Source organism: Sciurus vulgaris (assembly GCF_902686455.1).
Source record: "Sciurus vulgaris genome assembly, chromosome: 2".
In the NCBI taxonomy this organism is placed as follows: domain Eukaryota; kingdom Metazoa; phylum Chordata; class Mammalia; order Rodentia; family Sciuridae; genus Sciurus; species Sciurus vulgaris.
This window is the reverse complement of record NC_136462.1, coordinates 16,668,572-16,682,784: the sequence shown is the minus strand read 5'-3', so window position 1 is coordinate 16,682,784 and position 14,213 is coordinate 16,668,572. Positions and strand designations below refer to the sequence as shown.

The 14,213-nt window shown below is 33.9% G+C and overlaps 1 protein-coding gene across 13 annotated transcripts in view; it reads right to left on the bottom strand.

Annotated features, from left to right (window-relative positions):
- Nucleotides 1–14,213, bottom strand: part of EML5 (EMAP like 5) — a 160,562-nt gene that overhangs the window by 96,731 nt on the left and 49,618 nt on the right. For all 13 annotated transcript variants that reach the window (XR_013762173.1, XM_079129244.1, XM_079129249.1 and 10 more), the window contains 4 exons: nt 5,753–6,009; nt 4,112–4,324; nt 1,021–1,188; nt 265–371 (listed from right to left, as the gene is read on the bottom strand). Coding sequence is in view for 12 of the 13 variants with exons in the window: in XM_079129244.1 (XP_078985370.1) it covers nt 265–371; nt 1,021–1,188; nt 4,112–4,324; nt 5,753–6,009 (745 nt within the window). In the remaining variant the exon portion in view is untranslated. The remainder of the gene's footprint in view (nt 1–264; nt 372–1,020; nt 1,189–4,111; nt 4,325–5,752; nt 6,010–14,213) is intronic.

Below are 14,213 nucleotides of genomic sequence, written 5' to 3'. Positions count from 1 at the left end.
TTGTACTTAAGAGAATATTTCAAATGGAATAAATGGGAGTGTACTGTTTCAAAAATCTACTGGCAAAGAGAATACAGACATACTTAGTATATCAAGCAATTAACATAAAAGAACATTTTATACAACTGTGCTTTAATGTTTAAAGTGAGAAAACTGACATACACTGCTTGGGATTTTAAGCCACAAGGATTAACACCAGAGACACAGCCAGGGAGCAATATAAAGAAGGAACTGGACTTTCCAGTTGCTTGAATAGAAAATTACCTGCCGACGATAGGTAAGCTGTGTCTCTTGTTCAATTTCAGAATCTAGTTCTGGAACATCAGACAGGTCTGAATCTGATTCATCACTGTTAGAGTCAGCCAGACTTTCTGTAATTTTTGAAAATGAAATGTCATTAGTTTAAAGAAGATTTATTTTCAAAACAGCACTGTAAAATTAGTGATTAAGAGCTGACTATTCAGCTGACATGGAGACAAGCCATAAAACAATCAAATGACGTTACCTATTCAAGTGACACAGATGTGAGCAAACTGCACTACAGATTATCTCCTCTCTACTCACTGCAAACTCAATAGCCCCTTTAAATCCCTTCACTGGCTCCCCAATGACTACTACATTAAATTTAAATGTCTATGCAAATATCAGTGGATATAACCTATAATTAACATGAAAATAGCTAAAAAATACTACGGGTAGCAAATGAATTGACATTATATAATTTCTCTTTGTTAAAAAAAATTCATGAAATCTAAACACCCATCTCTTAGCGTATACATTAAATGTTTTATTAATATAACCATTTCTTCACTCATCATTTGAAAAAATGCAAAGTACTTTATGTCCCACTCTGACATCTGACTTAACATAGTCCTAAGGTTTAATCTGAAATTTCTGCTCGTAACAAACTATACTAGGAATTTATGAAACTAGATTATACTTCAATGGTAAAATTGTCATTTTGAAGTTCCTGAAGAGTTATTTGATGGGGAAATTGCTTAGGTGATTCTGACTACTCACCTTGGGGTGCTATGTGAAGAGCATCTTTCAGTTTTCTTTCAGGAATAAACTTCCACTGAAAGACCGAGTGATCTGCTCCACCAATGGAAATAACCCACTGATAATCATGTGACCATCTGACATTAGTTACATGAGCTGAATGGCCAATGTATTTTTTAAACTTAGCCCCTATAATAAAAAATATACCTTTAAATTATACACAAATTTTGACATATAAAACACTACTTCAAACAGCAAATTTCTATACATAAATCATTACATCATCCTTCCATTATCTTAATTATAATCAAATGGAAAAAATACTAATTCAAAAATGGGCTGATTAAGCAAATAAATGAACTGATATTGAGGGATGAAAACATTACTTCCTGTACTAATTTACAACATAATTTGGTAGGAACCACCAAAGTTATAAGACATTATCTTACTGCTTTGAGAAAAGCTTGGGAATTGATTGCTTTAATATTAAGACAATTGACTATTTTGTCCTGAGGTCTTTGGTCTTAAGGGAAATTCAAAGGCCTAATCTAATCCATATATAATTGAGCACAGTGGCACAGGCTTGTAAGCCCAGTGATTCAGGAAGCTGAGGCAGGAAGATTTCAAGTTTGAGGCTAGCCTCCGTAACTTAGCAAGACCCTTAGCAATTTAGCAAAATCCTTCCTCAACTAAAAAATACTGGGATATGTGGCTCAGTGGTAAAGCACCCCTAGGTTCAATATTCATTACTGAATTGAAATAAAATATATTACCAGATCAGACACAATCTTTTCCTAATCTTAAAATGAACAATAAAACAATTAACATAAAAGACTTTTTTCTAGAAAGTATTCAAGTATGTGAATTCAGTAAACTTACAATCTTAAAATACTTCTACTAATTATTAAATATGCAATAGTCATATCCCAGCTTTTCTTTCACTTACCTAGCCATAGTCTCAAGAAGACTCAGAAGTGTCTAGAAATAAAAATCATCCTTACCATAAAATAAATTACCAACAAAAAGGAAACAAGAGGCTGGGATTGTGGCTCAGTGGCAGAGTACATGCCTAGCAGTGTAAGGCAGTGGGTTCAACTCTCAGCACCACATATAGATAAATAAATAAATAAATAAATAAAGGTCCATCAACAACTAAAAAAAATTTTTTTTAAAAAGGAAACAAGAAAGGAAAACAATTTATGTTCCTGAAGCAAGGAGAAATCTTAGACAAAACTAATTTTATTAGACTTTGGTTAAATATTCATGCAGCAATTCTGAATACTACTACATACTTCATTTCATTTTATGAAGTAAAATTATTATGCAAAAATAATACTGTCTTCACTTTTGCACAAGATAAGCTGTCAATACAGCCCATTCAATTGCCTAAGAAAACTCAGAAAATTAGAGTACTTTTGTTTTTGCACAGAGGTCAGTATATGAAGCAATGAATAGGAGCAATGTCTAATGTTAAAATGATCATAATTATTACTGAAACTCATACTTTCTAAGCAGGCAAGTATCATCTTAAAAGATGTCAGGCATGGTGACTCTCATGTCCTGGCTATGTGGTGAGATCTAGAAACAGGATACTTTTCTTGCTAGATATTTAACTAGTCTCTACTGACATACTTAGCATTACTTATATAAGAATTTTTGTATGCACCTGAGAAGCTGACACCTCACAGATAATCAATAATGTGGCAAAGGTGACAGGTGAACTCATTACTTCTCTATAGAGGCACAGTAGAAATACCAGCTTTGGCTTCTGGGAAATTTGAGCCTTTAGGTTTGACATCAGTGGACTATATATATGAATCAAACTATGTTATTAGCCGTTAAAATAATCACCTTTACTAAGCTGCATTTTAATATTTGTCCAACAGCTTTTATCAACAAACCAGATAAATCTCATTACAGCATCTGCTATAAGTATGGATGTTATAGAACATACATTCACTGCACCTTTATGATATAAAGACCCAAGCATAGAAGAGAATTCTTTGACAATTAAATCTCATAAGAAACTTCAATTTTCCTAAGGAATAAGAAGGCATTTTTAAAATTAAAAAAATATTTTTAGTTGTAGATGGACACAATACCTTTATTTTATTTATTTTTATGTGGTGCTGAGAATTGAACTCAGTGCCTCACACGTGTGAGGCAAGCGCTCCACTGTTGAGCCCCAGCCCCAGCCCAAGAAAGCATATTTTTTTAAAATCCACAGTGAAAACTATTTTGTGCCCTGCTTCATTTTATTTTTGTTTCCAGGAAGCACAGGATCAAATCTGATGTTTGGCTACTGTCATTTTCTTTTTCTTGTTTTAATGTGTACTTTTATTTATATTTTCTCTGGTATTGATTCTTTAGTTATTTTAGTATTTATGAACTTGTTATAAGTTGATTTAAATACTTTATGAAATGAGGCATGGAATAGATGAAAGATTACCAATAATAGCATTTCATTCACAATCCCCAGATCTTTGAATGATTTATATTATTTTAGAAGAGATCCAAGAAAAAAGGAGATATAAAGTATATAGAAAATAACCAATGAAAAGAATCTTTTTTTACATCTGTTATTGAACATAATTGTCAAAACAATATGATAAGGATTTAAGCAAAACACTCAGACATCAAAACCAAGTCAATAAGCTCCAAACTGATATGAAGTTGATAACTTGACTTCTTCCTTTGAATTCTTAAGAAAAATAAGAAAAAATTTCTCCCAAAATATATGTATTCAATAAGCTAAATTACTAAAGATAGTAAATGATAAGAGAAGTAAACCATCACTGCAATTTGACTATGTGAAGCAATTCAGAAAGTGGGAGAAAAATGTTTTGTTAAAAAGAAAAAGGTCTAGTCCATTTGTTAGAATGTATCAATTCAAAACTGTATAAATTCAAAAATAATTTTCTAATAAAAACTTCATGACCAAAAATAAATATAACATATGACAATAATTTGTGAACTTGAAAAATAAAGGCCTTTACCAGTACACATTTTTAAAAATATGAAATCCTCTTACCTAGTTCAAGATTGATTTTCTACAAATACATAAAAGTCTTTTATAAATAAGAGTTTACTTCAAATATTTAAAAGAAAATACCTTTTCTTAAACATGGATATCGGAATAATTTTATGATTCCATAGTCATCAGCTGTCACTAAAACTTGGCCAATATAATTTCCATCTACTGAATTTATATCATTGATATCTGAGTATTTGGGCCAAATTCCATTTACTTCAAGGCCTGAAACACATGTCCATGAAGCCCAATGAACACCTTTGATTTCTTCTTTATTTGTCACTTCTTTTCCTCCTAAAAATAAATCAGTGTGAATTTAAGAAGTTATTTCACTTGATTTTTTTACTCAAGCTTAAATTGTACTTATCACATGGTGATCTCAAATTTTAAATATTTTCCCACCCCAATTAGAGGAGACTATATGAATAAGTAGGTAAGTGTGAGTAAGGAGAAAACAAAAAGCAAGAAGCTTTTTAAAGAAGCCACCAACAGAATTGTATCAATTCAGAGACATACACAGATTTAATATGATTTATGGTTTAGTAGAATCACCCATATGAATTGTTAAAATCATGACACAGATTAACCACAACAGGTGAGTTATAAGATAAGTAAAAGCTATGAGGAAGTGGCTATGAGAAACCTAACTGACAAAAAGAGAACTGAAAAATACCAAAAAGGTAGGATTGATGGAGAGTTAATACATTTACATTTAGTAAAAAAACTTCAAGACTCAGTAGATTTTCATTACATATAGATCATTAATCAAAAATTTTTGTAGAACTGCAGTAAATTATGTGGCTAGTCTTATCTAAATAAGTTCCTGGAATATAGGGACTAATTAACTATACATCATATTAACTAAAGTACTATGAGATAATATTTTAATGATTGTCTTTTATTCTTTGATTTTTAACTCTTTGATTTAGTTTGTTAGCTAGATTATTAATATGTGCAAAATTTATTTGAGGCAACCGCAAACAGATAAATAACTTATGGTCACACATTTGTAGCAATTATACTTACTTAGTTTCACCCAAAAAATGACATTTTGATTCTCTAATACACAGTGGAATTTTACCATCCACTAGTCACATGGTATGGAATTTAATATAAGATGAGTCTTTCTTCAATTCTCTAAGTAAATAAGTTTTAATGAAGGGGAAAAAAACCATACAGAATGGTGGTTTCCACGGACTGGGAGAAGTGGATGGGGAGATGTTGGCAAAAGAGTACAAAGTTTCAGTTATATAGGATGCACAAGTTCTGCAGACAATGTATAGCATGTTGACTAAGTTAATAATAATGTATATAACTGCATAGTATACTTGAAATCTGCCAACAGAGAAAATCTTGAATCCTCTTACCACAAACAAAAAATGATAACTATGAGAAGTGATGAATATATCAATTAGCTTGACTGTGGAAAATATTTTGCAATGTACAGCAACTGTACATAAGAATATCACACAGTACCATGTAAGTATATACAATTTTTATACATCAATAATATATCTCAATAATCCTCAGGGGTGGGATTCCTAAAGAATTTCAACATAATGGGGCAGCCCTATAAAAAAGAAATGCTTGAAATGTTAGCTCAGTTCATCTCTGCTTTCCTACGCTCAAATGAAACTTACATGCTGCTTCTGGTGAAATCCTAAAGTATTGTATAGATACTAAAAATCTAAAAACTATATACAATTTACTAGAAAAATTTACCTGGCATCCTATAAAAAAGTCTTTTCCCATTTCCATCATTTGTCTGTAAATATCTACTGTCTGAGGACCAGTCCAGATGAGTGATGAAACTAAGTGATCCAGCACATTCGCCAACTTTTTTATAACGCTGAGCAACTCCATAAATATCAACTGAGCTATCATTGCAGCCAACAGCAAGGTAAGTTCCATCTGGTGAATATTTTAACTCATGAATTGCTTCCTTCCTATCTTTAATATGTACAACTTCCGTCATATCTCTGTTACAAAGAAAAAAATGAGACCATGTGAACAAATGTCACAGTAGAAGCTTGTTTTCAAAAGTTTCGAAAATGACCATAAGTCTGTATCATTATGTTTATAAACTATAAGATAAATGTAAATAAGTACTATTAGTTCAGGAATAATTATTTTGGGGACAATAACTACATGCCAGAAGTAGAGAAAAATAGGGCTGGGATGTGGTTTAGTGGGAAAGCATTTGCCTAGCATGCATGAAGCCCTGGATTTAATCTCTAATACTGAAAGAAAGAGAGAGAGAAAGAGGGGTAGGGGGAGATAAGCTGAATTTCAGTTCACAAATTATCTTTAAGTAGTTTAGCAATCTCTCCTAAATTCCTGGAGCCACAAGAAAGGAAACAAAGGAAACAAAATCAGGGATTTTTACGATGAAAGTTCTTTGTAAGTACTGAGTTTATGAAAATGCTTAGCTATAAACACTATAATTTTCAAACAAAAAAAATTTTTTTTTTTTTTTGGGTGCTGGGGATTGAACCCAGGGCCTTGTGCTTACAAGGCAAGCACTCTACCACTGAGCTATCTCCCCAGCCCCTCAAACAAATTTTTATAATGAGCCAAATATGCAAAAAATTATATTCAGGAAATAGAAAATATGAAAGAATGTTATTTTAGCAATATTTTTGAATGTATATCTTTGTATAGCTATCATTAGTTATTTTTATTTCAAGCTCTGACTTTTTAATATAGAACACAAATTCCTCCCTTAGGGACCGTATCAATGAGTGAAGTTTAACATTTTTTTCAATGAGGCTTTATAAACAAGTTTCCAAAGTAACCAAGTATTGGTAACAGTCATAAAAAAAAGATAGTTTAACACTTCTGACTTCCAAAGTTTTTAGAAATGGTGAAGAGGATGGAAGGCAAGAAGAGAAAAAGGGTAAGTGGTATTTCTAATTAGCGTCAGGAACTTGGAACTTTTCTCTTTATAAATTTTGCATCACATATCTGATATGCTCCATCTAGACAATTTTAGAAATTGAAGTGTGTTTTCCAGTTTTTAAAGATTCTAAATGGACAATTTAGAGCAATCAAACTCAAATTTCTTTACTAATGCCGAGTACTTACTTTGTTTTAGCATTAAGGATTCAAACTTGAACTTAGCTTCTATAAGAGATGGAGATAAAGTAATTATGATAAAAGGTAGTAACCGCTCAAAAGGAATGTGTGAATACTAAAAGAAGGGTTAAGACCAGACTAAAGGCAGGAAGGAACCAAGGAAGGGTGAAACCTGATATGAGCGAGTGTAAGACCTGACAAGTTGGCTATGTCTGAGAGAGGTTTCAAGGAAGAAGATAAAGCATGAGCTGAAGTTTGGAAGTCTCCAAGTGTGTAGCACATTTAGAGAATAGTGGGTAATGTAATGTGGATATAAATGTAAGTTGGCAAAGTAGAAATGGTTAAAGAGATAAACCCTGTAACAATCTGTAACAGATCTGATATATTGCCAAGGAGTTTGGATTTTAGAATGGTGTTAACCATATAAGAAAGAGATGAAAATCAGTCCCTTACGTGTAAAAAGGGAACCAAAACAAATATTTTAAAAATAACCAGTGCATGTGACACAGAATGCCAGTAATTTACCAAAAATTCATTTCTCCATCTTCCTAGACAGAATTTCCCAGGTTCCTTTGCAGTTAGTTCAGCCGTCATGTGATGCGGGAGGAAATGATGTGAGCCATTTCCAAGTCATGCTTTTTAAGAAAGTAGACATACCCTCTTCAAACACTCTTGCCTGTCCTGCTGGCCAAGATATCATGATAAGTTCTAGGGACTGATAAAGTACAACAAAATGAAAGGAGCCTGGGTTTTTTAGTTACCTGGGACAGGAAAGTCACTCACCGACTTCTCACACTACATGTGCAAGAATTAATCTTCACTTATACCTCAGCCATTATGCAGTTGGGACATGTTAATTACAGTAGTTAATGATTACCCTAACTAATAAATTTTAAAAACAAAGAAAAAAAAGGAGCCCTAAGACAGACCAGAGATTGTAACATTTAAAGATTCTATACTTTTTAAAAAAATTTCCTGGTCAAAAATCACTTTTTGCCTAGACCTTATAACTTGCAAAGTCCTCTTCCTAAACAGACTCATATAGCTGTCTCTATCCTTCCCAGAGACTCCTTCAAGTTATAATTAAATCCATGCATCTTATTTCTCTTTGCTCACATCTATTCATTCACTCTGTATCTATATGGAGCACTATTTTTTTTTAAATTGTGGAACATGACTTTTTAAGAAAAAGGTTCAAGATACTATTTGATAGCTTTTACTTTTTATGCTTCCCTTATTAAAAAATGTCATAATTTCCACAAATGTTAATTAAAATGTTTCTGGAAAATTCTTCATAATCATTTTAGCATTTTAAACCACATTATGAAAAAAATTAGTATGGAATAAATCCTAGATTTTTTGTTGTTGTTGTTGTTACTATACCCCTTATCTACTAAAGCATGAGGGCACACACAAAATATAGAACAGCAGTGATGGAGAGAGAGATTCTGTTTGATGGATGGATTTTATATATGTATTATGTTGCTATGAATACATACTATATGTAATTGTGAATTATACAACCATTTCTTATAATGAAGTTTCTCTAATTTATAGGACAAAAGATTATTAGGTAAAAGTTTAATTTAAAAAAATTCTGGGAGCTGGGGGTATAAGTCAGTGACAGAGCATTTATCTAGTATGCACAAGGCTGACTTTGAGTCCCAGCACTGCAAAACCAAAACCAAAGCAAAACAAAAAACCTAATTTGGATGAAGACTTTTGGGGAACTGACAGGCGAATGCTGTGGTTTCTTTAAAAAGATGAAAAGGTCAAAGTCTGGGAATACTTATGAATTAACAGTTCATAATACATCACAAAGTAAATACAGTGTTGATCAGTGCACATAAGAGAAGAATAATTTTTAGATGAGGGAGCCTAGGGAGACATAACCAAATGAAGTAGAGTAGATATCCATGTCTAAAATTTATTCTGAGGAATAAATGTGACTTAGCCCAGCAGAAGATAGAACTGGAAGATAATGGATACATGTTCCAGTAGAATTAACACTGTATAAAAGAGCTGATGGCAAAATAAAGTATTCAAGTTCAGTTTAAGAAGGACATTGTAGTTGTACTGACAATTAAGGGAGATGCAGCATGAGCTGAGTCTGGTGAGGGAGGTAGAGGGAAAATAATGAAAGGCCTTGGGGGTCTTGTTAGGATTCGTGGCCTTACTTTTTAGTTTAAGCTAGGTTAGATGCTTTAGGAAGATATGACTTGGCTCTGGTACACCACCTTCTGCCCTAATTTAAGAACAGTATGCTATGGGTAGGGATATAGCTTAATGATAGAGCTTTTAACTAGCAGGCATGACACCTGGATTCTCTTTCCAGCACCACAAAGGGGACAAAAATCGGTATGTTAGATTCTTATCCATTCTTTTTTTTTTTTTATTGTAAACAAATGGGATACATGTTGTTTCTCTGTTTGTACATGGCGTAAAGGCATACCATTTGTGTAATCATAAATTTACATAGAGTAATGTTGTTTGATTCATTCTGTTATTTTTTCCCTTCCCCCCACCCCTCTTTACCCTCTATACAGTACTTCCTTCCTCCATACTTGCCCCCCTCCCTAACCCTAACTCTAACCCTAACACTAACCCTTCCCTCCCCCCCATTATGTGTCATCCTCCACTTATTAGCGATATCATTCGTCCTTTGGCTTTTTGAGATTGGCTTATCTCACTTAGCATGATATTCTCCAATTTCATCCATTTGCCTGCAAATGCCATAATTTTATCATTCTTTATGGCTGAGTAATATTCCATTGTATATATATACCACAGTTTCTTTATCCACTCATCAATTGAAGGGCATCTAGGTTGGTTCCACAGTCTGGCTATTGTGAATTGAGCAGCTATGAACATTGATGTGGCTGTATCTCTGTAGTATGCTGATTTTAAGTCCTTTGGGTATAGGCCAAGGAGTGGGATAGCTGGGTCAAATGGAGGGTCCATTCCAAGTTTTCTAAGGAATCTCCACACTGCTTTCCAGAGTGGCTGCACTAATTTGCAGCCCCACCAGCAATGTATGAGTGTACCTTTCTCCCCACATCCTCGCCAACACCTGTTGTTGCTCGTATTCTTGATAATCGCCATTCTAATTGGGGTGAGATGGAATCTTAGGGTGGTTTTGATTTGCATTTCTCTTATTACTAGAGATGTTGAACATTTTTCCATATGTTTGTTGATTGCTTGTAGATCTTCTTCTGTGAAGTGTCTATTCATTTCCTTAGCCCATTTGTCGACTGGATTATTTGAATTCTTGGAGTAAAGTTTTTTGAGTTCTTTATAGATTCTGGAGATTAGTGCTCTATCTGAAGTATGATTGGCAAAGATATTCTCCCATTCTGTAGGCTCTTTCTTCGCATTGCTGATAGTTTCCTTTGCTGAGAGTAAGCTTTTTAGTTTGAATCTATCCCAGTGGTTGATTCTAGCTTTTATTTCTTGTGCTATGGGAGTCCTGTTAAGGAAGTCTGATCCTAGACCAACAAGGTGAAGATTTGGACCTACTTTTTCTTCTATAATCTGCAGGGTCTCTGGTCTGATTCCGAGGTCCTTAATCCATTTTGAGTTTAGTTTCATGCATGGTGAGAGATATGGGTTTAGTTTCATTCTGTTGCATATGGATTTCCAATTCTCCCAGCACCATTTGTTGAAGAGGCTATCTTTTCTCCATTGCATATTTTTGGCACCTTTGTCTAGTATGAGAAAATTGTATTTATTTGGGTTTGTGTCCGTTTTATTTTTCTATTTCTCCAATAATAACATAACTATCCCTTTGAGTACAGCTCTACTAATGAATCCTGCTTTACCAAATGGAGAATGAAAAGAGACAACAAAAAGCAAACCAATATAATCAAAATGGCCATACTACCAAAAGTGTTACACAGATTTAGTGCAATTCCTATTAAAATCCCAATGACATTCTTCATAGACTAGAAAAAGCAATCATGAAATTCATTTGGAAAAACAAGAGACCCAGAACAGCCAAAGCAATCCTTAGCAAGAAGAGTGAAGCAGGAAGCATCACAATACCAGACGTTAAACTATACTACAGAGCCACAGTAACAAAAACAGCATGGTATTGACACCAAAACAGGCACATAGACAACTGTACAGAATAGAAGACACAGAGACACACCCACATAAATACAGATATCTCATACTAGACAAAGGTGCCAAAAACATTCACTGGAGAAAAAATAGCCTATTCAACAAATGGTGCTGGGAAAATTGGAAATCCGCATGTAACAAAATGAAATTAAACCTCTATCTCTCACCCTGCACATAAATCAACTCAAAGTAGATCGAAGACTTAGGTGCTAGAACAGAGACCCTGTGCCTAACAGAAGAAAAAGGAGGCCCAAATCTCCACTATGCTGGCCTAGGATCTGACTTCCTTAACAAGACTCCCAAAGTGCAAGAAGTAAAATCGAGAATCAATAAATGGGCTGGATTAAACCAAAAAGCTTCTTCTTAGCAAAGAAAACAATCAATATGTGAAAAGAGAGCCTACAAAGTGGGAGAAAATCTTTACCACACACACAAAAGATAGTGCACTAATCTCGAGGGTGAATAAAGAACTCAAAAAACTTAACACCAAAAAAATTCAAGTAACCCAATCAATAAACAGGCTAAGGAACTGAGCAGACACTTCACAGAAGATACACAATTAACGAACATATGAAAAAATGCTCAACATCTCTAGTAGTTAGAGAAATACAAATCAAAACTAAGATATCATCTTACTCCAGTCAGAATGGCAACAATCAAGAATACAAGCAATAATAAATGTTGGCAAGGATGTGGGGGAAAAGGTACACTCATACATTGCTGGTGGGACTGCAAATTAGTGCAACCACTCTGGAAAACAGTATGGAGATAACTTAGAAAACTTGGAATGAAACCACCATTTGACCCAGCTATCCCATTCCTTGGTTACCCAAAAGACTTAAAATCAGCATACTACAGTGGTGCAGCCACATCAATGTTTATAGCAGCTCAATTCACAATAGCTAAGCTATGGAACCAACCTACATGCCTTTCAATAGATGAATGGATCAAGAAACTGTGGTATATATATACATAATGGAATATTACTCAGTCTTAAAAATGAAATTACAGCATTTGCAGGTAAATGGATGGAGATGGAGAGTATCATGTTAAGTGAAATAAGCCAATCTGAAAAAACCAAAGGCCTAGTGTTTTCTCTGATATGTGGATGGTAACTGACAATAAGGGCAGGGTGAGTAGGGAAGAAGAGTTACTTTAGATTAGGGAGAGGGGAGTGAAAGGAAGGGAGGGGGTGTGGGGGTAGGAAGGATAGCAAAATGAATCAGACATTATCACTCTATGTACATATATGACTACATGACTCTATATTATGTACAACCAGAAAAATGAGAAATTATAATCCAGTTATATATGATTTATCAAAGTGCATTCTACTGTCATGTGTACTAATTAAAACTAATTTTAAAAAAACACAAACCAAGAATAATGACCTAGTAAACTCAAGATTTTGTGAGTTACAATTCTGTGGTTAAACTATAAGGGCATTTAACAGTCAGAATAAACATCCCAAGGATCCTGATAGAGATGTTGGATTCAGCTGTGAAATTACAACCTTAGAGATAAGAACTTATTTACCCAGTTTGCTGCATACAGTAATTGAAAGGACAAGTAAATGTGTAACTGAAAAGATGATTAAGGTATAAATTAATAAAAAATCATTCCTTTTTAATGCATACCATAGCATATCAGCTGTATGATAGGAATTCTAATTTGTTTTATATACATTTATTATTTTCTAATTTTATTTGTTCTTATTAGTTATACATGACAGTAGAATGCATTTATACATTTTGATAGATCATACTATACATTTTAAATTCTTATGAAACTTTATAAGTTAGCATTCCAATACTTCAAGTACTTTCAGTTCTTTCAGACAAGCAAAAGTAAAGCTGATCACAAATATTATTCATAGTGTCCAGTATTTCTTCCTCCAAAGAAATTAACCAATGAGAATAAATGTTCAATCTTAGATGATTATAGTCAGAAAGATCGTAGAATCAATGATCAAATCAACTCCAAACTTATAACAGCACCGAGAGCCTAACAGAAAAGTTTCATAGTTTTTTATCTCAGTTTAAGAAGCTATTTTGACAATGATAAAATAAGGCAATATGACATATTTATAGGGTTATGGGGAAAAGTTTACTTAATATTTAAATTTTATATAATTAAATTGCAGTTTAAAAACAGTTTAAAATTTCACTTATCTAAGGTACATAGAATAGTCAAATTCTGTCTTTCTTACAGATGGAGAATAGAGTGGTGCTTGCCAGAGACTAAAAGGGTGGGGGGGGGGGTGGCAGGGGCGGGGAGGGGATGAAGAGATGTCATTTAATACAGAATTTCAGTTTGGAAACGTTCCAAGACAATTCAGTATGTGTATGAGAACAGGCACCAAGGTGCAGTGAAGCTGAAGAAAGGAAGGCAGACAGATCTAGGATTGCACAATGTGATTTATTGGGGGACTTAGTCACAGAAGCATGGTCCTAGACAGCAGTATAACCAAGTAGAGGTCTGGGGTTGTAGTTTAGTGGCAGAGTGCTCTTGCCTAGCACATGTGAGGCACTGGGTTCCATTCTCAGCAGCACATGAATATAAATAAATAAAATAAAGGTATTCTGTCCATCTACAACTATTAAAAAAACAAACAAGTATACCCTGCAATTTGGGCCAGAAAGAGGGGCATATACATTGCTTAGAACAAAAATTACTTCATTCAAGTTAGAATGTACCTGGTTATCTTATGCTAATATCAAACAGTGAGGCACATTTCTGGGGTCAGGGTCTGGTCGTAAAGCTCCATACAGAACACTCTATAGGTTTTGTCTATTTATAGTATGCTGGTAAATTATGTAGGAAAAATCAGCTGGGGTTACTCTGGGACAATCAATGTATTTATGACTGGAGGTGGCTGCAGTCATGTCATGCGAATCCTACAGGAAGATGAAAAGTTTTAGAGATGGACAGTGGTGACTGACAGTAGCATAATGTGAATGTACTTAATGTCACACTAAATCACACATTT